This window comes from Triticum aestivum, chromosome 2B (genome assembly GCF_018294505.1).
Source record: "Triticum aestivum cultivar Chinese Spring chromosome 2B, IWGSC CS RefSeq v2.1, whole genome shotgun sequence".
NCBI classification, from domain to species: domain Eukaryota; kingdom Viridiplantae; phylum Streptophyta; class Magnoliopsida; order Poales; family Poaceae; genus Triticum; species Triticum aestivum.
In genome coordinates, this window is record NC_057798.1 from 37,237,442 (window position 1) to 37,261,903 (window position 24,462).

Below are 24,462 nucleotides of genomic sequence, written 5' to 3' on the forward strand. Positions count from 1 at the left end.
GATACTGTGTGCGACACTACGCTTTTTGAATTTGTCGCGTCGGTGCGCAAGAACAAATCTAACTCAGAGAAGAAAAGAGGGCGCTCTTCTAAGAAGGCAAAGGTCTCTAAACATAATGTTGGTTCATCATGACAGGCATGTTCTGGAATAGCGGAGGCCTTGGTGACTTGGCTTAACACAAACACATTGCCGATTGTGTAAAGGATCATACATTGGACTTTGTGGCTATCACTGAGTCGGGTAGACGTGGTTTTCCAACACGTGATCTGGAGCACTTTTCAACTGGTTTTGATTACGATTGGCACATCTTACCGCTGACCGGGAGGTCCGGGGGAATATTGCTAGATATTAACTCTACATACCTACAACTATTGTCCATGTCCAAGGGGGAGTATCATATCAAATTCCACCTTAGAAATAAGTCCGACAACTTCATCTAGAGTCTGGTGGCTATATATGGCACCGCTCAAGAGGAGTTTAAGTCTGCATTTCTAAAAGAACTGGTTAATACCTGTCGAGACAATCCCCATCCCATGTTAATCGGGGGGGATTTTAATATCCTTTGATATCATCAGGAGAAAAACAATGATCGATTTGGCACTAGGTGGCCTTTCCTCTTTAATGTTGTTTTTGACAGCCTGGATCTGAGGGAGATCACGATGTCTGGTCGTGAGTGTACCTGGGCCAATAACCGATCGGTGCCAACCTTTGAAAAACTGGACCAGGTGCTAGTTACCACCGACTGGTAATATAAATATCCCCTAGCCTCAGTTTAGTCACTAGAAAGAATTGAGGCCTTATCGGATAACACTCCATTGCTAACCGATTTTGGACAATGAACCCCAAGTTCTAACCGCCACCAGTTTAAATTTGAACTGGGATGGCTCATTAGAGAGGGATTTCATGAGCCGGTTAAGAAGGTGTGGGCGCGCCAACCTCGCGGTAACACACCCATTCAACGATGGAATAATCGAATCCGCGCCCTTGCATCGATTCCTTCGAGGATGGGCAAAGCACACTGCTGGCATCTAAAAATATTAAAAATTGCGATTGTCTACCTTAATTGATTCCCTTGATAAAATAGAAGAGGTGAGGCCTTTGTCTGATGTTGAGATTGAGCAAAAAAGCAATCTTAATGAGCAGATTCCCACCTACTACGTGAGGAAGAGATTAAACGGGACTAACGTAGCAAGGCGGATTTGCTGGTGCAAGGTGATGATAATACGAAATACTTTCAAATATAGCCAATGGCAGGCATAGAAAGAAGCGTATATTCGCCCTTGACCAGGAGGAAGGACAAATAGAGGGGGACGTACCACTTGGAAATTCTATCACTAAGTTTTACAAAGACCTTTTTTGTCCTTCAGCTGAAACTAAATTTCAGCTGGACGAATCCATTACTCATGACATTACTCAAGTTACGGAAGCAGAAAATGAATTACTAACCTCTAGGTTTTCTAAGGAGGAAATTCGAACTGCGGTGTTTCAGATGGAGCACAACAAGGCACCAGGACCGGATGGTTTTCCCGCAGAGTTCTATCAATGCTTTTGGGACGTGATTAAGGCAGACTTGGTTCAGTTGTTTAACCAACTAAATTCCGAGGACCTTGATATTTCTCGTTTAAACTTTGGGGAAATTATCCTATTGCCCAAGAATAAGGAGGCTAGTCGTATTCAAGAATAACGACCGATTTTCCTTCTGAATGTAAGTTTTAAATTTTTTACGAAGGTAGCGACTAATCGGTTGAAAGGTGTAGCTGACCTTGTTGTAAAACCAACTCAAACAACATTTATGCAAGGCCGCAACATATTAGATGGAGTGGTCGTCCTGCACGAAACTGTACATGAACTGCACCGGAAAAATTTAAACGGTGTCATTCTTAAAATTGATTTTGAGAAAGCCTACGATAAAGTTAAGTGGCCCTTCCTGTTGCAAACCTTGCGCATGAAGGCGTTTTCACAAAAATGGTGTTGCTAGGTAGAGAGCTTTGTCTCTGGAGGTAGTGTGGCCATAAAAGTTAACGATGACGTTGGCAACTATTTTCAGACAAGGAAGGGGCTTCATCAAGGCGACCCCGCATCACCTATTATGTTTAACATTGTAGCTGACATGCTAGCTACCCTTGTTCAGCGGGCTAAGCTCGATGGTCAAATTAGTGGGGTCATTCCACACTTGGTAGAAGATGGTCTATCTATTCTACAATATGCGGATGACACGATACTATTCATGGATCATGATCTAGATAAGGCAAGAAATCTGAAGCTGCTCTTATGTGCTTTTGAGGAACTTTCTGTCCTCAAAATTAATTTTCATAAGAGCGAACTTTCTTGCTTTGGCGGTGCTGCAGAATCAGCACCTTAGTATGCTGAGATTTTTGGATGCCAGCTTGAGTAGTTTCTGATTCGGCATCTGGGTATTCCCATACACTAACGATGTTTAACTATCGCTGAGTGGAAGCATGTGGAAGAGAGACTTGAGAAACGTTTACCCAGTTGGAAGTCCAAACTCTAGTCTTATGGGGGCGATTGATCTTGATCAATTCTATCCTAAGCAACATGGTTTTATATATGTTGTCATTCTTCCACCTACCGAAAGGGGTTCTACAACATCTAGACTACTTTAGATCCAGATTTTTTTGGCATTGTGATAATGAAACCAAGAAATATCCACTGGCTAGGTGGAGCGTATTATGCAGACCTAAAAGTCAAGGGGGCCTGGGAATCCAAGACCTTGAGATTTAAAACATTGCTCTTTTTGGCAAGTGGGTTTATAAACTACTCACTTAGAATGGAGTATGGCAAGAAATCATTCGCAACAAGTATGTGGGATCCAATGCCATTTCTCAAATTCATTGGAAACCTAGGGATTCACATTTATGGAGTGGTGTCGTGAAGGCCAAGGAATTCTTCTATCAATTTGGGACCTTCTCGGTTAGGGACGGTTCTCAGGTTCATTCCTGGGAAGATACCTGGCTAGGGAACAACTCACTAATGGTGCAATATCTGAGCTTGTACCAGATTGTCAGACATAAATTTGTCACGATCAAACAAGTCTTAGGACAAGAAACCTCGATATTTCTTTCCGTAGGGATCTTTTGGGCACTCGTCTGGCAGCACGAAATGAATTACTCACTCGACTAGAGGACATTCAACTGTCAGATGAGCGAGACACTTTTCAATGGAACTTGCATCACAATGGCAAATTTTCGGTCAAATCCATGTATGATGCAATGGTTCATTGTGATGCTCCAGTAGATAACAGGAAATTGTGGAAGGTAAAAATTCCTCTAAGAGTGAAGATTTTCCTCTGGTTTCTAAACAAAGGAGTCATCCTTACTAGAGATAATCTGGCATCATGAAACTAGCATGGTTCCAAGAAATGTGTCTTTTGCCAACATGACGAGTCTATCAAACACTTATTTTTTGAATGCAAGTTTGCTCCGGCAGTTTGGGCCATGGTGCAAGTAGCTTCAAATTTATACCCACCACGTAGTGCAAGGAATATTTTCGGCAACTGGTTGCGAGGTATTGATAAAAAAAATTCTCCACATATTCTTGTGGGAACGGCGGCCTTATGCTGGGCAATGTGGCTTACCAGGAATGATGTGGTTTTTAACAATAAATGTGTCTCATCTCCTATGCAGGTTATTCATGTTTGTACGTGATGCACTAGTAGAAAACAGGGCATTTGTCCCGGTTGGTGAGGGCCTTTTGTCCCAGTTCTTGAACCGGGACTAAAGGTTCGTTACTAATGCCTCCACCCTTTAGTCCCGGTTCTAACATGAACCGGGACAGATGGGCCTCCATGTGGCCACTGCGAGCAGCCCAGGCAAGGGGGGCTTTGGTCCAGGTTGGTGACATGAACCGGGACCAAAAGGCTTCCACGTGTCAGCAGCTGAGGTTTTTCTTTTTTTATATAAAAAGTGGCTGGTTTAGTGGTTTTGGGGGTTAATTTTAGGTTGTCATTAGCTAGCTAATAGAGAGAAGTGTCCTCTCTTATATCTTCGTCCTTAGTTTACCAACGCTATTGCTATGTTCATTTCACCCGCTGATATATAATAACTCATGCATGCTTGCATCATACATCATCATATATAATAACAAGTCCTACTAATCATGCATCATCATACAACTTCTACTCGTTATTAATAACAAGTCATACGATCATCATCCTCATAGTCATCGAACCCAACCCTACATAATTTTTCTTAGCACATGATCATCAGTATCAGGTAGGACCTAAACACCCTTAAGGTAAAATAGCATAAAACAATATAGACCCTGACTCTCCATTAAGAAGAATGGAGATCATCCTGTCTCCAATTCTTGCGCTTCGCCTCATTTGGCTTGCAAAAAGCTCCTTACGACTGTCCATACATTTTTTCCATTATTTGATTGTCATGTCTCCACTTCTTTTAGAAATCCGGTATGGACAGTTGAGATTCATAGGACGACCTGGTTGTATGTTCAAAACATCAAGGCGACCGTGCGTATACATCAGATGAGGCACACAATCATTCGGGATTATCTGTTGAAAAACATAGTAATAACTTCGTAGTTAGCAATGATGTACTAGTTTTAGAAGTATTTAAAAAGATGCAGGGATGTCGTAATAGTAAAAAATCTTACCAGGGTATCTCCATGGTAGTTACCGTAGTTCAACACGTGCACTAGTGGCACATATTGACCATAATGTTGAGGAGTTCGATTGTAGACATTGTAATTCTCAAGATCAGTACAAAATTCGATCAGATGATTTTTCTCCTTATAAGTTAATTCAGAGACATCAGTGTAGTGGGTTTTGTCTACCATTTTCCGCACATTCTTTGGAGAATGAAAATAATCTATCAATGGAAACAAGTTGTCAACTATTTTGAAATAAACAATATAAATTACTTAATAACTATGTTAATCTCACATGGGGGAAGAATTGGAGGTGTATCCACAAGGACCCAAATGCCCATATTGTCTTGCTGGATTGTAGGATCACCAAGATCCATGGTGACAAGCATACCCTCATCGAAACCATACATCTTGCAAAGTGCTTCCCAATTTTTGCAACCAAAATGGGTTACACTCTCAGCATTGTACAACTTTACTTGAAAATCCACACCACGATCGGTCCTTAGGAGAATTTTTTTGGTTTCCGTACTTTCATGGTCTTCAAAACCCATCCTCTCCAAGACATAGCGTCTTGCATAGCATGAGATAAGCTAGTCGAATTGGAAAAGATAAAAAATACACGTTAAAATAGTTGAAGTCGTGCTTAATTACGGAAAAAAACTATTGTCGTCGTTGTGTACCGTATGAACATCGAAGGTCTCCTCGAGCTTAATGCTGAAGCGCCGATCTTCGTCCAGCTCAATGAACCTGTCGCGCATACCTCGGTCGTCGTAGCACCAGTCGCACTCCCCCGGGCGGTTTTCGTCGTCCGAGTACGACATTTTCCGGCCTAAGTTCATAATTCAAATATTAAACTTGTACAATTAAATATATGTACTAAAAAACCTAAATTAGATCGTTATTATTAATCACGGGTTGACTATCGGTGATGGTACGTAGCTCCTCCTTTCATTCCCGAGTGCATTATTATTACACCAAATTGTCTAGCACATGGGAATGAAGGAGAAGCTACCCCCACGACGGCGTGGATGATGGAGGGGGCTCCTAGATTTCTGCATAGAGTGATCTTCAATTTTAGCATTCAAAGTAGGAGTACTTTTCCAATATGAGCATTCAATAAGCAAAACCAAATCGTAAAATAAAGTAGTATTCAAATTAGCATGCCATAAAAAACTCCTCGAATACTATCATACATATAGCATCGCTAATTAATACAACTAGAACCATAGCACCCGACGGGTATCGTCGCGGGCGGTGGACACCCAAAGATAAGGAACGATCACAGGATCATAGCTCCACAGAGATCCCTGAAGAACCTGCCAGGTATTGTCGAACCTGCCCTCCAACGCAACCATGTAGCGACGGACGTGCTCGTCCTCCTCGCTGACACGGTGACGTACCACCTCCGTGGTGTCCGGAAGCCTCGGCATCGTCACTGGCCCACGCGACCGCCACCAAACAAGGATTGGGTCAACAACGGGCTGCCTCCTCACCAACCTACATCCCCCAGACGGTAGCACCTCCCAATACCAGCCCAGCGGAGCCCAGTCCCGAACATGGCCTTGATCAAGCAGGCCTCCACCACCGAGTCGAAGACGACGAGGATGCGGGATAGGCATCATCGACGTCTATGCGGGAACTACTTCTATATATATAGTTAAATAAAGTAGTTTTATTAATTAAATCAACTAGTTCAACTACTAAGCACTTACTATAAATAAATAAAGTAGTACTTAATAAAAATAAACTACTTCTATATATAGTAAAATAAATTGGTTTATTAAATCAACTAGCTAGTTCAACTATATATGAAGCACTTACTATAAATAAAATAAAGAAGTACTTACTAAAAATAAACTAGTTTAACTATAGTTCTATTATTTTTCTAACTAATTATATTAAACACTTTCTCTTCTTATTCCTTTTTCCTCTATTCTAAATATGAACATATTCATAAATGACTTTGATCATGCACAATTTTCCTATACATACACAATATGAACATATAAATAAATTGAAAAAGGAAATTCTATGAACAAAAAAATCATTAAAATTCTATGAACAAAATTACAACAGAAAAAAGTCATAAAAAATTTATGAACATAAAAAATCATAAAAAATTGACATATTCGATCTTTGCATATATACGAACATACAAACATGCATATTCAACAATAATATCACCAAAAAAATCTATTACCAGAAAAAATATAACAAAACATGAACAAATTACACAATATGAAAATAAATCTATGAACTACACATCTAAATTACTACACATCTAACAAAAAAAACTATGAAGTACACATCTAAATTATACTACACATCTAAATTAACTACTACATCAAATAATTAAATTAGCAAAAAATCAGGACGGGGCGGGGCGGGGCGGCGACGTACGGCGTCGGGGCGGCGACGCTGTCGGGATGGGGCGGGGCGGGGAGGCGACGTACGATGTCGGGGCGGGGCACCGACGGCGCGGGGCGACGATGGCATGGGGCGGCGACGACGGCGCGGGGCGGCGCGGGACGGTGCGGGACGGCGCGGGGCGACGGCGACGGAGACGGGCAGCCTGGCGGCGTCGGGCGCGGGGAAGAAGGAATTGAACCAAGTTTTCAGGAGTGTTGCTTATATAGGCAAAGCATTGGTCCCGGTTCGTGAGACCAACCGGGACCAATGCCCCCTTTAGTCCCGGTTGGAGCCGCCAACCGGGACCAAAGGCCTATTTCAGCGGCCCAAAGGGCGGGAAGCGGCGGCCTTTGGTCCCGGTTAGTGGCACGAACCGGGACTAAAGGGTGTCATTGACCCCGGTTGGTGCCACGAACCAGGACCAAAGGGTGGCATTGTTCCCGGTTCGTGCGTCCAACCGGGACCAACGGCCTTGCACAGCGGCGTGGTGGTGGGAGTTTAGTCCCACCTCGCTAGTTGAGAGCACCCCGCACCTGTTTATAAGCTCCGCTGCCTCTTCCCACTCGAACTCCTCTGAACTGCAGGCCTATGGGCCTAATCTGACACTGCTTTGCTTGTGGGCCTGCTGGGCCTTCTGCGGGCCTGAATCCTGGCCCATGGTAGGGTTTCTAGTCGTATTCAGGACGTGGGGGCCCAGTAGGAGGCACTTTTTTTGTTTTTTTGTTTTCTTTAGTTATTGTTGCTATTTTTATTTTGTTTCCCAGTTTTTTTGTTTTGTTTTCTACATTATTTATTTTCTTTTGTTTTTTGCTTTTTTTTTAATTCTTTTTGCTTTTAGTTTTAGAAAAATTATAAACTTTATGTTAGTGCCATTAGTTTTCAAATTTGAAATCACTTTTTTTGTTTTTTTGTTTTCTTTCTTGCTTTATTTATTTTACTTTGTTTCTAGTTACAACAAAAAGTGAAAACTTTCTCCACAACTATTATGATGATACCATGCCAAAATAAAAGAGAGGCGCAATGCTCACCTGCACGTTGCTTAGCTTCAGGCCAACGTGCAGGTGAGCACTGCGCTTCTCTCTTCATCGTCTCTACACTCAGGGCTTATAAACCGCTGTGAGTGCCTCTCGCTTGGTGAGGTGGGACTAAAAAACAGTTGCAGAAAGAATCAACTAAAAAACTCTTTTACCGGTTCATGCCACGAACCGGTACTAAAAGATGCTCGTGGGGCCCCAGCCTTAAAACATGTACCAAATAAAATGCCTTTGTAACAGCCTTAGAACTGGTACTAAAGGAATTAACTAAAAAGCTTTTATAAACCTCTAGTATCATAAAAGAAAATAAATAAGTAATTAGAATTTTGTTACAAACTTTAATAGCAAAAAGAATTATCATAAAAGAAAATAAATAAGTAATTAGAATTTAGTTCAAAACATTAAAAGCAAAAAGAATTATCATAAAAGCCGTTGGTCCCGGTTCGAGCCATCAACCGGGACCAATGGTGGTGGGCCAGGAGCGAGGCCCATTGGTCCCGGTTTGTCCCACCAACCGGGACCAAAAGGTCCAGACGAACCGGGACCAATGGCCCACGTGGCCTGGCCGGCCCCCGGGGCTCACGAACTGGGTCCAATGCCCCCATGGGTCCCGGTTCTTGACTGAACCGGGACTAATGGGCTGACCCGTCCTGGACCTTTGCCCCCTTTTCTACTAGTGATGGCTCCGTACTTGGTCTATCCTGCAGAAGCCGGAGGACAGGGACCATTTTATGATGGTGTCTACACAGCTAGAGCGTATGGCGAGGGAGGTTTTCTATCCCCATGGATGGCGGTGTGATTTACGGATAGGATCTACCGCACCTTAGGCTAGACACGATTTATTGCTTGGCATTGTTTCGAATTATTATTTTTAGGGAGCTCTGGACTTTTTGGCTGTGTGCATCTAGCTATGCAGAGGCTGGGCTTTCTTTCGATATGATTGTATCACCTCGATATATCTATTCAATGAGAAGTCCTTTATCGAAAGAAAAAAAGTCATACTTAAATAAGTTTGACTTAGGACAAGGCTAGAACTTCAAGTAGTCACAAAGGGAGACAGTATGGGCTTCTGTCAAAAGAAAAAGTTTTTGCAACTTATAAAATTTGCACCATCTATGGTGTATCACTGCACCACTAGCTATGCAACAACAATGTATGATGTACTGATTTATCACTACAATGATAACATGTGTGTAATATTCATATTGTCTATTTCCCTATTCTTATACTCATAACATTTTATTAAATGAGGATAACCCCTGACCTCTGCATCATTGGGATGCACTAATAGCTCTATACCACTGCGATGTGATATGTACAACTCTCTCTCTCTCTCTCTCTCTCTCTCTCTCTCTGAGGTATCACGCCTTTAGCACTTCAAAATTTCCGCATCATATCCTTCCTTTCTCCAAATTTAGCTCCAATTCATAGTCATGCTTCAGTTTGATTGTATCTCATAACTCATGGATGGAAGCAAATCTATATTACAAATATTTTATGGACTTCAACACCAAATCCTGCTACTCTCTGTCGAGCACCATGACCGATTTACGATGAGAATGCTCAAAAGTTCCTCTGTGATGGCAAGCTCCTTCTGAATTCATGTATTTAATAACGTTACAGTTTTAGATGCATTTGTGCTAGTTATCTTATATTCCTCTTCGACACACTAAATTACAAATAAGCGTTGTTTCGTTTGCAGTAGTGGTATCTATTTGCTTTAAAACATCGATATCACAGGGACAGCTCGAACGCAGAACACGGAAACATACACAACAAACGTGCGCGGATACCGATACGAGAGCTGACGTTCCAACCCTGTCCACCAAATGTCGGTCCCTGTTTTTCCTATCTTTGAGGCACCCCAAATAACTATAGGTGTAACACAACTCATCCATAAATAGCATCGAAATATTCCAGTGAAACAATAGTTCAAATATAAATTACAATCAAAGTATAAAGTTTTTAAATAAAATTGTTCCAATTTAAATTCAACTTTGTCCGACATATGTTTTAGTTGTCCCTTGAAGCGTCTACATATGCTCAATCAAATCATTCCGAAGCTACTCATGAGTTCCTTGATGCCGAATATGTTGATGCATTTGATTGAAATCCTAAAACGTCAGTGGATCCGGTGGTGGAGGTTTGACAGGATCACCCATCCGCTCAAAATCCAGACCAATGCAAAATGCCTTACCCTCATCCTCCACAATCATGTTGTGCATGACCACAAGCTGTCATCACCATCCACAACGTCTCTGTATCTCATATTTTTGTAGGTACTCAAACAACTGCAAAACGGGCTTGGAGCACTCCAAATGCCTCTCCACATATTTTCTAGCTTCTTCTTGTCTTTGGCAAAGTGAGATTTTTTTCTACCCTTTGGCTCAAAGATGGTGTTTACGGAGGTCGCCCACGAAGGATATGTATCATCACAAAGATAGTAGCTCATGTGGTAGTCATGAACATTGCTGGTACAGTTGCATGGAAGCTAGTCCCATAGTCAACCTAGCGAGCAATGAAGGCCACTTCAGAATGTTGATGTCATTATGTGACCCGGGCAAGCAAAAGAAAGAGTGCGAAATCCAGCGGTCGATGCAACTGCTTTAAGAATGATGTGGGCTTCTTACAATGGTCTTGATATTGCCGTTTTTTGAGCATATGAGCAGTTCTTCCATTTTCAGTGCATGCAATCCAAGGATCCGAGCGTACCTGGACACCCTCTTGCTTTTTGATAGTGCTAGGAGCCCTCGATGTCTGCGATAGTTGGTTCTATCAAGTACTCTCCAAACACCTTGACCACCACAGTAGAAAATATGGCCACGGCGAGCGGCGCCGGCGCGGTGCTTTACGTGGCGGTGGGGGTGCTGCGGGGTGGCAGTGCCAGTGGATCTACTCTTGTGTCTACCACACCAAGATGCGCGCCCAGTGCAGGCTCCGGGAGACCCCATTCCCGGACTGCTGCGTCCACTTCTGCTGGCTCGAGTATTGTGCCATCTGCCAGGAGTACCGCGAGCTCAGCAACCCAGGCTTCGTGATTGACATCGGGTGGAACGCCAACGTGGAGCTGCAGAAGCAGCTGGGCCGCAGCGACGGCTCCATCATGCAGCCCACCACGCAGCACATGATATGACAGACACGTTCATTGTCGGTCTGTATATATATCGGTGCTGCTACCTTAGCTTAGCTATGTACCTGTTGGATTGGATCCATACTTAGTCTTTATTGATAGCAGATCGCAACATAGGTCCGTTGTGGTTGGTTTGCTTCTACCATTTAATAGGTAGGCATCCTTGTTACGAGGTTTCAGGTTTTCATGCTGGTAAGTAGTAACCATGAACTATCACAGTGTGATATGATGTACCTTTTGTGTGGCATTGATGTTTAATTATTTCTTTTGCTCCCAGGCCATCACTTGTTTGTCACGATGTTGCTTGGGTAGGAATATGAGAGTCGGTAATTAAGAGGGAATTGGGGATTCGGGGACGAGAACATATAATAGCCTAGTCAGTGCCTAATTTTAGTCCCACACGGACAAAGTCATGAACATACATGTAAAGTAAAGAGAAGAACAAAGAATTGGCAGAATACTATGGTGCGGCTAAGGAAATGGTGGAAGTTGAATCCCTTCATCAGTGCCTTTGTGCAAGTTGCGTTGCAAGGGTTCCATAGCAAGGATGAGCATCATCGGCAAAAGAGGGTCCCCCTCTTTTCTCAAAAAAAAAAAGGCAGGCCTGAGACCCCATGTAGCGGTATGCATACTCAACGTCTCAACAGGCTTTCGACGTCGCATTGTTTCACAAGCCAAGATCATTTTGCCTCATCTTGCTGCATTAACAAGTGTCCATCTTGTTTTTAACCCCCATCTCTTTCAACAATCACTTTCAAGAAAAAAAATCCATCATTTTCAGGACAATCCCTTTCTACATTGATTGCTAAAGCTAATTGAGTAAAACAATTCTTGGGGCCTGTAAAATGTAATGTAGGAGCAGTAATGAAAAGCACAAGCAGCTAACCGTCCATGCTTTAGAAGCGTCACTACACAGTGTGAGCACCAGAACTTGTTAGTTGGAAAAACGATCTAGCAATAGGGCACCTCAAGCATGCATGTGTGATATGCTTTTGACCTGCACAGTCCACAACGGCCGGCCATACGGGACGGGATACTCATGCAGATCAGATAGATATGCATGACAAGGAGATGTACGCATGACAAATGGGGAGATATATGCATGAAAAATGACCAAATTTCACTGTGATGTGACATGTACAGCTCTCTCTATATATATCTTTCCTCGCAGATATCACGTCTTCACCACTTCGAAATTTTGGCATCATAACCTTCGCCTTCACCCAATTTAGCTATTGTGAGATTTTGGAGGAGACCAAATCCAGACCCATGCTTCAGTTTGCTTTTATCTCATAGATGCGGCAATACAAACAAGATGAATTACATGTCCTTTACAGACTTGACCACCAGTGTATTACTGATGTGTATCGAGCACCACGATAACAGCGAGAAAGCTCTGAAGTTCCTTAAGAGATGGTACAGGAGTCCACTAGAGCTGACCAACATCAAGCCCCTTCAACGACTCTGGGTACGAGGCCTTGGTCAGCGCGCCGGAGGGACACTTCCTAACCCTTCTCATCATGCTCCACCTGCATGTCAGAAGTACCTAAGAGGGTGCGTGGTTGGCACGCTCGACGGCGACGCCCATGCTACCAAGGAAGCAATGAGGATAGATTGTTCCTTGCCGCATTGAGAGTTGAGACTCGCGCTTGCCAATGTGTTGCCGAGGCTCGTGGCAGCGTTAGCAGAGATTTGCGTCTAAGGTATGAGAGTGCGACCAGTTCCATCTTTTGCAATCTGAGAAATGTAACGAAAAAGACTGCTTCGGGGACTGTTATGGCAGCCTATGATATGAGACCGGCTTTTCAACACCCGGGTGTCTAGACACCCGGCTATCACGCCGTTCAACGATACTTGTTTCACTCGGGATATGTGTCTGGTCCTTCACCACCGTTTTCATTAGCAGGCAAGGTGAATAGTAAATGGATGTGTGACAATACTACAACTTTACCATGGCCTTTCGCTATAAACAATTCTCCACTCACATGTCACTTCGTGGTGGTCAGTGTGCTTGTGAGAGCCTGTCGGGAGGAGAGAGGGTTTTAAGGGACTGAGAGAGAAGGTAGGATAGCCTTTATTTTTTGTGAGCCTGTTTGTGAGAGAGCGGAAATATCAGAAAAGAGAGAGTAGGAGATAGAAGGAAGAAAAAAAATTGTTTGATGGTGAATCTTGCTATCGTACAAAATGTTTTCTAGGAGGGATAGAGAGAGCGCAATGTTCAGTTTCCAGTCTCACCAGTGTCAGCGAAAAAGCATTGATGTGCTCTGTCGAATAGTATAAACCATCCATGAAGGACAAGCCTCCTTCACGTGTCACACAACACTATAGAACAGTGGCCGTCCTATCATGCTGTTGAAGACAAACTACTACTACCTCCGTCCGGGTTTATTGGTCCTCATTATATTTCGTGCCAAATTTTGACCATAGATTAAACTAACAAAATGTTCACGCATGTCACCAAAAATTATATTTTTGAAAATTATGTTCAAATACGAATGCAATGAGATAATTTTTCTTGACATGCATTAACATTTTGTTAGTTAAATCTTTAGTCAAAATTTGGCACAACCTACAAAGAGAACCTATAAACCAGGACGGAGGTAGTAGTCAGTACGTGTCTACTACATCCATCGCTATTAGATAATTCAAATGGGCTGACAAAGCTGGCACGTCCTGCAAACGGTTTGCTTTGAGTGAGACCTTAGCACGAATCTTAGAGGGATTGGACGGGGCTGATAATGGAGTGTCGGGACTCCCGGGAGCTACCACACCTTTTCGCTATGATATCCTAGTAATAGCACTTCGCCACGTTATTATTGAAGTACCCTGCCGCCATAGGAAAAGTGCTCAAGGACTGCACCCACGACATTGAACCTCTCGTGAGTACATTGATTCTTCAGTCGATTATTCTCCATCCATGCTTGTCTGATTCCCCTTTTCATATTTTCCTAGTAATCATAAAGTGCTTCAGATCAGGGAGAAGTACTGCTCTGCAAACTACTGCACGTCGAGGAGTGGAAGAGAGAGCGCTGATGAGTCCATCAGCTGGAGCTTCAACCGCTTTTCAGATTCCGCAGTGATTTTATGGGCGTTTTTTCTTTCAGTTTTTTCATTCATGGCTTTTTCTTTATCTTTTTCCTTTTTCCTTTTTCCTTTTTGTTTTCATTTCCCTTTTTCCCTTTTTTTTGTTTTTCCTTTTTATATTTTTGCTGATATTTTTCAAATGCATAACTTTCTCAAAAATGATGATCTATTTTAGAAAAATATGATTTTTTTTTCCAAAATTGATGAACTTTTTTACAATTTCGTTACCTTTTTTCAACATTGATGAACGTTTTGAAAATTTATGAACATTTTTTAAAATTTTATTTTTTTTCATATTTCTTTATTTATTTTTCAATTTTTGAACTTTTTCATATTTTGACAAACTTTTTTCAATATTGTTGAAATTTTCCAAAATTCATGATTCTTTTTTTAAATTTTCAAAAGCTAATGGTCTAGTGTCAACAACTGAATGACCGACTGAGGCAGAAAAGAATCGACAGAGCGAGCAAGCCTGCCTATTGATGGATGGATCGAGCGAACCTTTGTTTTAATAGGCCGGCCCAGCTTGCGGCAGCACGGACAACTGGCGCTTAAGGCGCCCTATTGGAAGTCTGAGTAGTCCCTGCCCACAAAACAGTGGTCACAAGGTTGTTATCCATGTCTGTTGTGTGACTATGTCACTTCGATTGCCCAATCACTAATTTAACAAATAATCTATCCAATAACTCTCTATTATGGAATCCCAACAAAATAAGTTTGAAGGTGTAACTCAAAACATTTATTATTGCCACTTCAGTGGCTAACTTTCCCGTGACAACTGACAAGCTACCTTCATCCTTTCCCGTGACAACTGACAAGCTACCTTCATCCTTTTGATCTCCCTTTAGAAGTCCAATCAAGGTGAAATACATGATCACAGAACTGTCGAACGATGTACTCTAGCTAGCATGCAACAACTATTTATATACTCATGAGTGTTCTTCAGGGATATCATTCCCACTGTTGTGGTATGATAGGGACTCCTTCACCTTCACTTCCATTTGGCTCATGTGAGATATTGGAGGAAACCAAAATTCCAGGCCTTGTTCCTCTGGAAATAACTATTACTGTTCCCATGTTGCATAACAGAATACCCATGATAGATTTTACTGATGTCAAACTCCCCATTAAGCCGACTAGTGGAATTTCAGGCCATTCCATCCACTGAACGGTACCAGTCCCATGTCTACTTGAAGTAGGAGTCATCCTACGTGAAGTATGCTGCTAAGGCAGTAAGACAAATCATAACATAATTTTTAAGAAAGAAGGATGGCGGAATGTGACGTGGTTCGCTCTACTACAAAAGGCCGTAATAGTTCACCTACAGCAATGAGTATTTAACAAAAACTACCACAATTCATCAAATCGTGCTCATAAGCTACCACTTTACAACTTTGTGCCGAAACTACCACTTTTTCTCTAATATTTAACTAAAAACTATCACATCGACTTAATGAATGATTAGCCAAAAATGACTAAAAACTATTAAAAACTACGAGCCAAAAAAGCACATGAAAAACACAATGAAGTTCAAGTAGACATGCCGAGAAGTTCAAGTTCCTCAGGCGGTGCATTTTCGCAGAACCAGCTTCACGTTAAAGGCAGAAAGCATGATCTCGCCGTTTTCAAAATTACTTGAAAACGGCTAGGAACTATAGAAAACAATTAACATGAAAAAGTTTTGCATTTTCCGTACCTTTTCAACATTCTATTATTTTCCCCATTCCGATAAAGTTGTAGAAATTACGGCCAAAAAAATTTTTAGCCAATTTCAAAATTGACTTAACACTATAAGGAATTGTGAGAAACAATATATACCAGAAAGTTCCGCATTTTCTCAAGCTTTTTAATGCCATATCATTTGCTGCATTCGGACGTATGGTTAAAAAAGTAGCTCAAAAATACGAACTCGATGGGACTTGTACCATTTTTTAAATTACTTTTAAACTGTTCAAAATTAGAAAAAACTTTCAACATGAGAAAGTAGCGCATTTTCATAAGCTTTCCAACGCCATATCATTTTCCTCAATTAAATTAGCTCTTCAGAAATGGCATCAAAAATATGAAGTCGGTTGTTCGGTTTGCAAAATTTTATGATTTTCCAAATTACTCTTTAACCATAGGAAATTAGAGGAAACTTTCAAAATGTGGAAGGAGCGGTTTTGCAGCAGCTTCCCAAGGCCATATTATTTGCCTATAAATGGTTTAGAAATGCGATCAAAAATACGATTCATGTCTTTTATATGAAGAAAAACGTTTTTCAAAACTTCTTTTAAACCGCTTACATTTTGCCAAAAATTTAGCTTTCCAACGGTATATCGCAAGCCTCATTTGGGCAATGTTGGCGGAAGTTCAACCTAGCACCGGGGGAAGTACAGGTCGAACAACTCAAGCAGTAAAATTGTAAAAGACGCAAGTTTATCATGACCCGAGAGAAAAATCCGCGTACGAGCGAGATTCCTATTTAAAACGGGCATTTAGTTGCTAAAAACCGTTTTCAGATTACATATGACATAGAACACGACTGACCAGAATAATTCGCGCGGGGAGACACAGTTGTGAAGATAGCCCGAGGGTCGGGTTCCTACAGAGGAAAGTTCAGGTTGTGTAACTCAGAAAGTTCATGTTATGATCAGAATAATATTCTGATCCCCGTGATCATAATAGTGTGTGTGTGTGTGTGTACATTAATTATTTTGATGTGTATTAAGTTTGTGCTGACTTGATGCATTAATTGTTTTGATATGTACATATATTAATGTTTCTTTCTCCTTTTAGCCCTTCTGATCGAGGCAAACTTCCGTAAAGAGACGAGGACCGAAGAAAAGGTTACACCAGAATGAAAGGTTTGCGATCACAGAAGTCGCAAAAGATGGCCAACCGATTGCTCCCAAGCTGACCAAGGACGCATTTGTATATCAGCGAAGAGTTGTAGTTAGGGAGAGCGTCCCGATCAGAATCCTGCAATGGAATAAGAATAAGGATGACCCTCAAGTTTCTTATGTCTAGGATAGACAGAAAGATGATATTTGGACCTCGCTGATGACAAATTTCAGCCTAAGGCTAGATAAGGAGCCGAATAATCCAGTTATAGAGCGAAAGGTCAAGGCGTTTAATTTAAAGAAGATGGCAGAACTATTCATGAACAGGAACAAAGAGTTGAACATAAAGTCTATTAACAAAGAGAAGACTCCAGAATTTATCGGTCGATATGAGAAGATAAGAGATCACTGGCCTGCATTTGTGGCCTACAAGAAATTTGAGAAGGGTAAGAAAATATCACTTACAAACAGACAGAATGCTGTAAAAAAGAAGTATCACCATCACACAGGGTCAGGTGGCTACTACAAAGCCCGACCATTGTGGGACAAAGCTGAGCAAGACATGCTTGCTAAAGGTGTCCAACCAGCGACATTGCACTGGCCAGATCGTTCAAGGACTTGGTTCTTCGAGGTTGGGGAAACTTTGGACCCACAAACAGGGGAGTGTGTTTGGACGGACAAGAAAGTTTCAATACCCATCCGGAAGTTTCAGAAAGCAATCAAGGCAGCGCATGAAGGGACGTTCATTACCGACAGAGAGAAGTACGAGCTGACAGAGGCCCTCGGGAATCTTGAGCACCCTGGACGAACACGAGGCCCACCAGGCTCCGTTCCGTAGGTACATGGGTTTTCTGACAACAGTGGTTATAGAAGCGGAGAGCGAAAGAGGAAAGTGGAAGCAACCGAAATGCAGAGGCTCAGTGCAAGATCAGCAAAACTAGAGGAACTTGAGACCCAGCGAGCTACCTACTAACCATCTCAGCGGCATGAAGATCCTTGCTTCGATGCTGCCCCAGAAGCTACCCCACCATCTTAGCGGAGAAGCAGCGTGGCTTCCAGCCTAATTTCACGCCTCCTCGCTACCCCGTGATAGTATCGCGGAGGGTGAACATTGCGAGCTAATGACGAAATGCCAGAACCTGACATTTAAGGCGGCGGTCAGCTTTGTTATACCTCTTCGAGCTGAGGAAACTTTTCATTGTCGTCCGATTCCACATTGCTAGGCTGTTGTGATGGTGGATGAAATAATGGAGGGATTTGAGGAGCTGGAGTTTGACTTCCCTACAGGTGGAGGGAAGATTTATCTGGAAAAGGCTTTAAGGAATACCTGTCTATGGAGAAAGGGGTACATCAAGCTTCCAAACCGGACGCCTCCTCCTTTTTCTCCTCCAGCGCATGAGGGCACTCCGCCTCCCGAACTGTGCATCTGAGGATAGAAGGTAACAAGGAGGCAGGGGACACGATGTTTACCTAGATTCGGGCCCTCTTGATGGACGTAATACCCTACTTCCTGCTTGATTGACTATGATAAGTATAGGGGTTACAAGAGTTGATCTACCTTGAGATCGTAATGGCTAAACCCTAGATGTCTAGCCCGTATGATTGTGATTGCCTCTATGGACTAAACCCTCCGGTTTATATAAGCACTGGAGGGGACTAGGGGTGTACAAAGTCGGTTTACGGAGGAAGGAAACTATTCATCTGGACGCCAAGTTTGCCGTCCACGCAAAGGAGAGTCCCATCCAGACACGGGAAGAGGCCTTCTGTCACTACAAGAAATATGTCAACTAGTGACCTTCTGTCAGTGACCCTGGAAAAATTGGTCATAGATCTATGACCATTTGAGACCAATTGGTCAAAAGCTGTTCGGGGGGCCCCAAACCCTAAACCATTGCGACCATTTTGGTTAGAAAGGTCATAATTTCCTTACATGAAATGGTCATAAAGCAAACAATGTTGGTCCGCTGCCTTATTTCTAGTTGTTAACGACCAATATAGATGTTCCTAGCCTTGTAGATTGTGGTGGTTTGTGATGACTAGGCGCCATCTCATCAGTTTTGCCTATGTGTCATCTCCATGTGTCAATTTTTGCCCTAGGTTGTGAAGCAACCTATATTTCAGTTATTCCAAAAATTCCCAAAAAATTCTCATAAATTGTTTGGATCATATCTTCATCAAATATGTAAAAAACCTTCCTTGCCTAGTTCAAAAATAACTCAACAATATTTATTTTCCTATTCTGTTCAGAGCAGCACTTTGTGAAGGAAGTGTTATTTATATATTCTTGATTTCCCTAAAAAAAAATTGAAGACATTCTTCTTAGAATATGATCATCCTCAGCAAAAACTCACGCCCATTGGCCATTTGCATTTCCCATACCACTAATCAAACACTTGGCTGCTAATTCATGGTTGAGCATAGTTCGGTCTCCTCATGAGAATCTTATGTTATAATTTTCTTCCTAGCACCTACCTGGGGAGTGCCCAACCCACTAGACATGCGAGCGTATGCGCTCTAGAGTTGGGGCCCTCGGCCACCGTCCAAACATCGATGTCTCGCCATCAAACCATGTATTTCTGATTAAATAGATACTTATTTACCTAGAAATTATTTTTGGAAAAAATAAAGAGCAAACTATGAGACACCTGCAGTTCAAATTTGACCCGCTTCCAACTGAATCGACGGGAATTTGTCTTTTTCACCAAAGGTGGATCAAAAAATTTGACACCCAACCATTTTGTCAATTGTGCATTATATATGGCCTAGTATTTTATAAAATTGACTAGGTCCAATTTTGCAACAAATATATGGTAGGTCCTTCACAAAAAAACTCATTTTGGGCACTCGAAAAAACGGAAAATGAATTTTTCGTCGAAAGAAAAGGAAAAGTTCCTTAGGAAACATTTTTTGTCATTCCAAGATGCACCCTTGTGCATGATATGAGGTCATTTGAAGAAACTATGCCATGAATGTGGCCACAAGATTGATCATTTGGCTTGAAAGCCATGAATCTTCACAAAATAATTACCATATTACAAGTTTATTATTTTTCCTCGAAACTAGGCCACAAATAATGACACAATGCGGAGGTTTTCCAATTTTTTGATTTTTTTTGAATTTTTTATGCCGATTCAAAATGCGGTCAAAACGCCGGGCTTGGCCGTTCCTAGCTAGTGGTTGAATCTTGTATTTTTTTTTGGTGTTTCTCTTATTAAATAGATACTTATGTACCTAGAAATGATTTTTGGAAAAAATAAAGAGCAAACTACGAGGTAGCTACAGTTCAAATTTGGCCCGCTTCCAGCTGAATCAGCGGGAACTTGTCTTTTTCACCAAAGGTGGATCAAAACTTTTGACACCCAACCATTTTGTCAATTGTGCATTATATATCGCCTAGTATTTTATAAAATTTATTAATTCCAATTTTGCAACAAATATATGGTAGGTCCTTCACTTATACTACTCATTTTGGGTAGTCAAAAAAATGGAAAATAAATTTTTCGTGGATTAAAAGCATTTTACATAAAATCATTTGGTCAATTATACATAAAAATTGGTCTAATACATAGAGCTGGTAGGTTCTTCACAACAAAACTATTTTTTCTAGTTCAACAATGAAAAATGCTTTTCTCCTGCAAAAGAACTTATTTTTAATCATTTAAGACCTATTTATATGGTCATAAAGTCATCAAGGCCTTTATTGCATTCTGATTGGTCCACGAGCACCTCACGCGGATCATGCACAACCACCGCTGGATAGGCCCGGATCCGACGGCAACCCTCTTCCCCCACCCCATCTACCCGTAATCCCTCTCATCCCCCTCCCGAATCAGCGCAACTCCCTCTCACCCCTCGTCCAAACCCTAGCCGCGCTCGCCTCCGTGCGCCGCCGCCCCCATCGATTCCGCCCAACACCGACGATCCCCACCTCCTCCGGCTCCCCTTCCACTCACTCTCCTGTGAAGGCCTCGGCTCCCGGATTCCGCACACCCACAGCCACCGCCCTCTCCCTCCCTCAGATCTCGATCCGATCCAGATCTATGCCGCCACCCCTCTCCCTCCCTCAGATCTCCTTTACCTCCCTCGCCCTCTCCTCCTTCCCTCCTCATGGCCGCCTCCGCCACGCCACAAACCCCGGCGACAGCCTCGTGTAGATCCCATCCTCCCCCGGTCCCATCCCCAGCCCCGCCCGGATCCATCGTGCTTGTCCACAACCGCCTCCCCCACCCCGCCGTCGATCTCGCCCACGGCGGCCAGCACCACCCCTCCGTCATCCTCGCCCATGATGGCCGACCCCAACCCGCCGTCGTCCTCACCCACGGCGGCCGCACCACCCCGCCGTCGAACTCTCCTCGATCCACAACCAATCAAACAGCAACCAATCCCCCACCCCACCCTTCCTTCCTCTCACTCGCACAGGTGCAGGCGCAGGCCACAACGCCCAATCCAAGGCGGAGCCGTCCTCGTGCGAGTTCACGGTGGCCATGACGGCGCAGACGCTCGCACCGCCGCCGCCGGAGCCGCACACGACAGGGCGGTGGGCGGGCACGCTGCTGGCCGCCGCCATCTACGTGTCGCGGGTCTACTACGTGCAGGGCTTCTACATCGTCTCCTACGGCCTCGACATCTACCTCCTCAACCTCCTCATCGGCTTCCTCTCCCCCATGGTCGACCTGGAGCTCGAGGCGCTCGACCAGGCCGTCCCTGCGCTCCCCACCCGCGGCAACAACGAGTTCAAGCCCTTCATCCGCCGCCTCCCCGAGTTCAAGTTCTCGTATATCCATATATTCTACTGCCCCCTTCTTCTGATCTGATTGCGTGAAATTTATGCTAAATTCGAGATCAGATGTAGTACCCTTCTCGAGACCCAGATTTGGTCGAATAGCTCGCTTCTTTTTCTGGCAGTTTCACAAGATTCGCCTGCCAGCAAGTGGGCTCACCAACAACCCATTTGTAAATAGGTGGATAGCTGGAACATTTATACAGCCTTGCTAATTCATGTGCCTTGCCAGCTACTACATTAGATGTTATACATCCATTTTTTTGAGCTTCTTGAGCGTTTTCCATTCATAGTTGGAGCCACTTGCTGACAAAGTTTTCTAGTGCAATTGCTTAGGATTGCATAGTGTCGGTTTCTCTAGGTGAAATCTTGCATTTGTGTGCAATTCGAGTTTTGTAGTGCTCTGACTTTAAGAGGTTGTGTATTCTGGAAAGGATATGCTGCATTTTCTAGGCCATTCCATCTTGCTAACTGTTTTTACTTCCCTCTGAAGAGCTGTTAGCTTTCCATTTTGTAAAATAACTCCTTGTTAAGACATTTGTTGTTCTGTCCGTGGTAGTCTCGGTGTTGTATGCATGGTTCAGAAGTTCAGATGGGATTCTACAATCAATATCTTTCCAGTTTGCAAGTAGTATATGTTAACTACCTCTGTCTCATTGCTTTTCAAGTCATTGTGGTGTTCTTTTAGTGGTATTTAGTCTGTTGTTATATAGTAACATTTTGATCCTTCAATCTGCTCTCTAGCACTTAAAAATTCATTTGGTGCCTAATTGGTAGGCTTCCTCTGTTTCCTTGCTGCAGGTATTTACCAGGGTGGTGCATGGAAGGTCAGGGTTGAACTTACAGAAGCTTACCCTTAGAAATCGATATATCAGAACTAGTTCACTAGTCTTGACTTTGAGGATTGTTACTAACTGAAGCACCACATTTTTGTTGTTGTCCTGATGTTGCTGCAGACCTTGTGAATATCTTTGAGGTGTCCCTACCTCAGCTTCTCCTGTACCCTAACCCCTCGGACCCGTGACTCCTACATGCTCCTTTTCTGGCATGCCATGAGGTCCAGGCCCCTGGTATTTCTTTTTTGCCATGCACGCGCCGGCATGTCTGCCTTCCTGCCCGTGCCATGCCACGCCATTGCTGTAGCACCATTGCTCTCTTCTACCAGCATTAATAATAAGTGTGTCTGAGTGTGTCCTGCTGAACCTGACAGTAGCTACCACTGTCAGTGCACCTGTGCTTGCCATTTTGTGTTTCCCATAAGTTTGCATTACTCTGCATAGAGCTTGCTTCAAAACATTGCATTGTCCAAGTGAGTTTGGGGTTTACAGTATTCATATTGTCTGATGTTGAGTATGTGTCACTCTGCATGCCCATACTATTAGCTTCCGTTCATCATTGCTGGTGCTGGCAATCACTAGTGTCCGAGTAAGTGTGGAGTTTACAATATTAATATCGTGTGATGATGAGTTTGTGTCACTCTGCATGCATGTCGAGTTCTCCATAAGCATTGCTTTGCTACTCTGCTTCCATTCCTTGTTGCTGCTGCTGGTAATCACTATGGCAGTACAAGACTTTTAGGTGATACATCGTCAACAAAACATGCTAAGCTTGCCTATTCGATACTCATGCTTAGGCACAATCGTTAGGACCGGGCTCCGTGCGGAAAGGTGCGCTGCAGGTCTAGAACAACATGAGGTCTAGTACAACATGACAGTCATAAAGTTGCATTATTTAGCCACTGGTAGGGTAGGATATACCTAAATGTGGTCACTATAGGAACCAGGGTCCCCTAATTGCTAGTAAAACTTGTGTAATGACCTCTTGTTACCTTCTACTAACGTTTAGTCTTGTTTTTTTAGTACTTCTGTATTGGTATCCAGAAATAAAATTCATATGTTTCTATATATGTTCTTTTAGATAAGTATTTTAATACATAACTAGTAATGTAAATGGTGTGATGCAGTTCTAAATAAAAATGCAAATAGCTTGCGAATGTCAATCTCATGTGAGCCAGTCAATGAACTTACTATATTAGTCTCTTAGACCAATACATGCTTTTCTGTAACTTTAGATATTTCCCAGAATAGTTTGCTTGGTCCATCATATCTAAAGCTTGCATGTACTGTAGAAGCTCTACTTTATGCTAATCCTTGCTTGAAGTACGTGCGACATCCAGCGTCAACGATGATAATGCGAACCATATGTTCAACTGCAGCCCCATCCATTGCATCGACACAAAGGTATATACTCTATCTTGCTGAACAGATATGGGCCAGTTTGTGAAGCGGGAAACAATCAAAACCCCATACCGGATAGCTATCTCCATTAAGGTATTAACAAAAAACTTTGTAAGAGCATCAACCGCGAAACAACCAGCCTGGAAGAAAGATCATATGTGTAAGAGACCAAATAAAGGAAGAGTTAAGATCAATGTGGATGCTTCTAAAAGCGTAGGTTATCTCCAGGGGCGGGGGTGAATGGGAGATTTTTAGAAATTTGTCAAACTCTGAAGAATTTGATGAAGACCAGAGTGAAGAGATAACGTAAAGGAAACTAAGTCGTTACAGAATCAATGTACAT

The 24,462-nt window shown here is 42.7% G+C and overlaps 1 protein-coding gene and 1 pseudogene across 1 annotated transcript; both read left to right on the plus strand.

The window, feature by feature from the left end:
* Positions 1-10,819: 10,819 nt before the first annotated feature.
* LOC123038877 (cell number regulator 7-like) lies at positions 10,820-11,199 on the plus strand (annotated as a pseudogene).
* A 10,387-nt stretch (positions 11,200-21,586) lies between these two features.
* On the plus strand, positions 21,587-21,916 carry LOC123038878 (protein RER1A-like). The gene has a single exon (XM_044462285.1). The coding sequence runs from the start codon at positions 21,587-21,589 to the stop codon at positions 21,914-21,916; it is 330 nt and encodes a 109-aa protein (XP_044318220.1).
* The last annotated feature ends 2,546 nt before the right edge of the window (positions 21,917-24,462 follow it).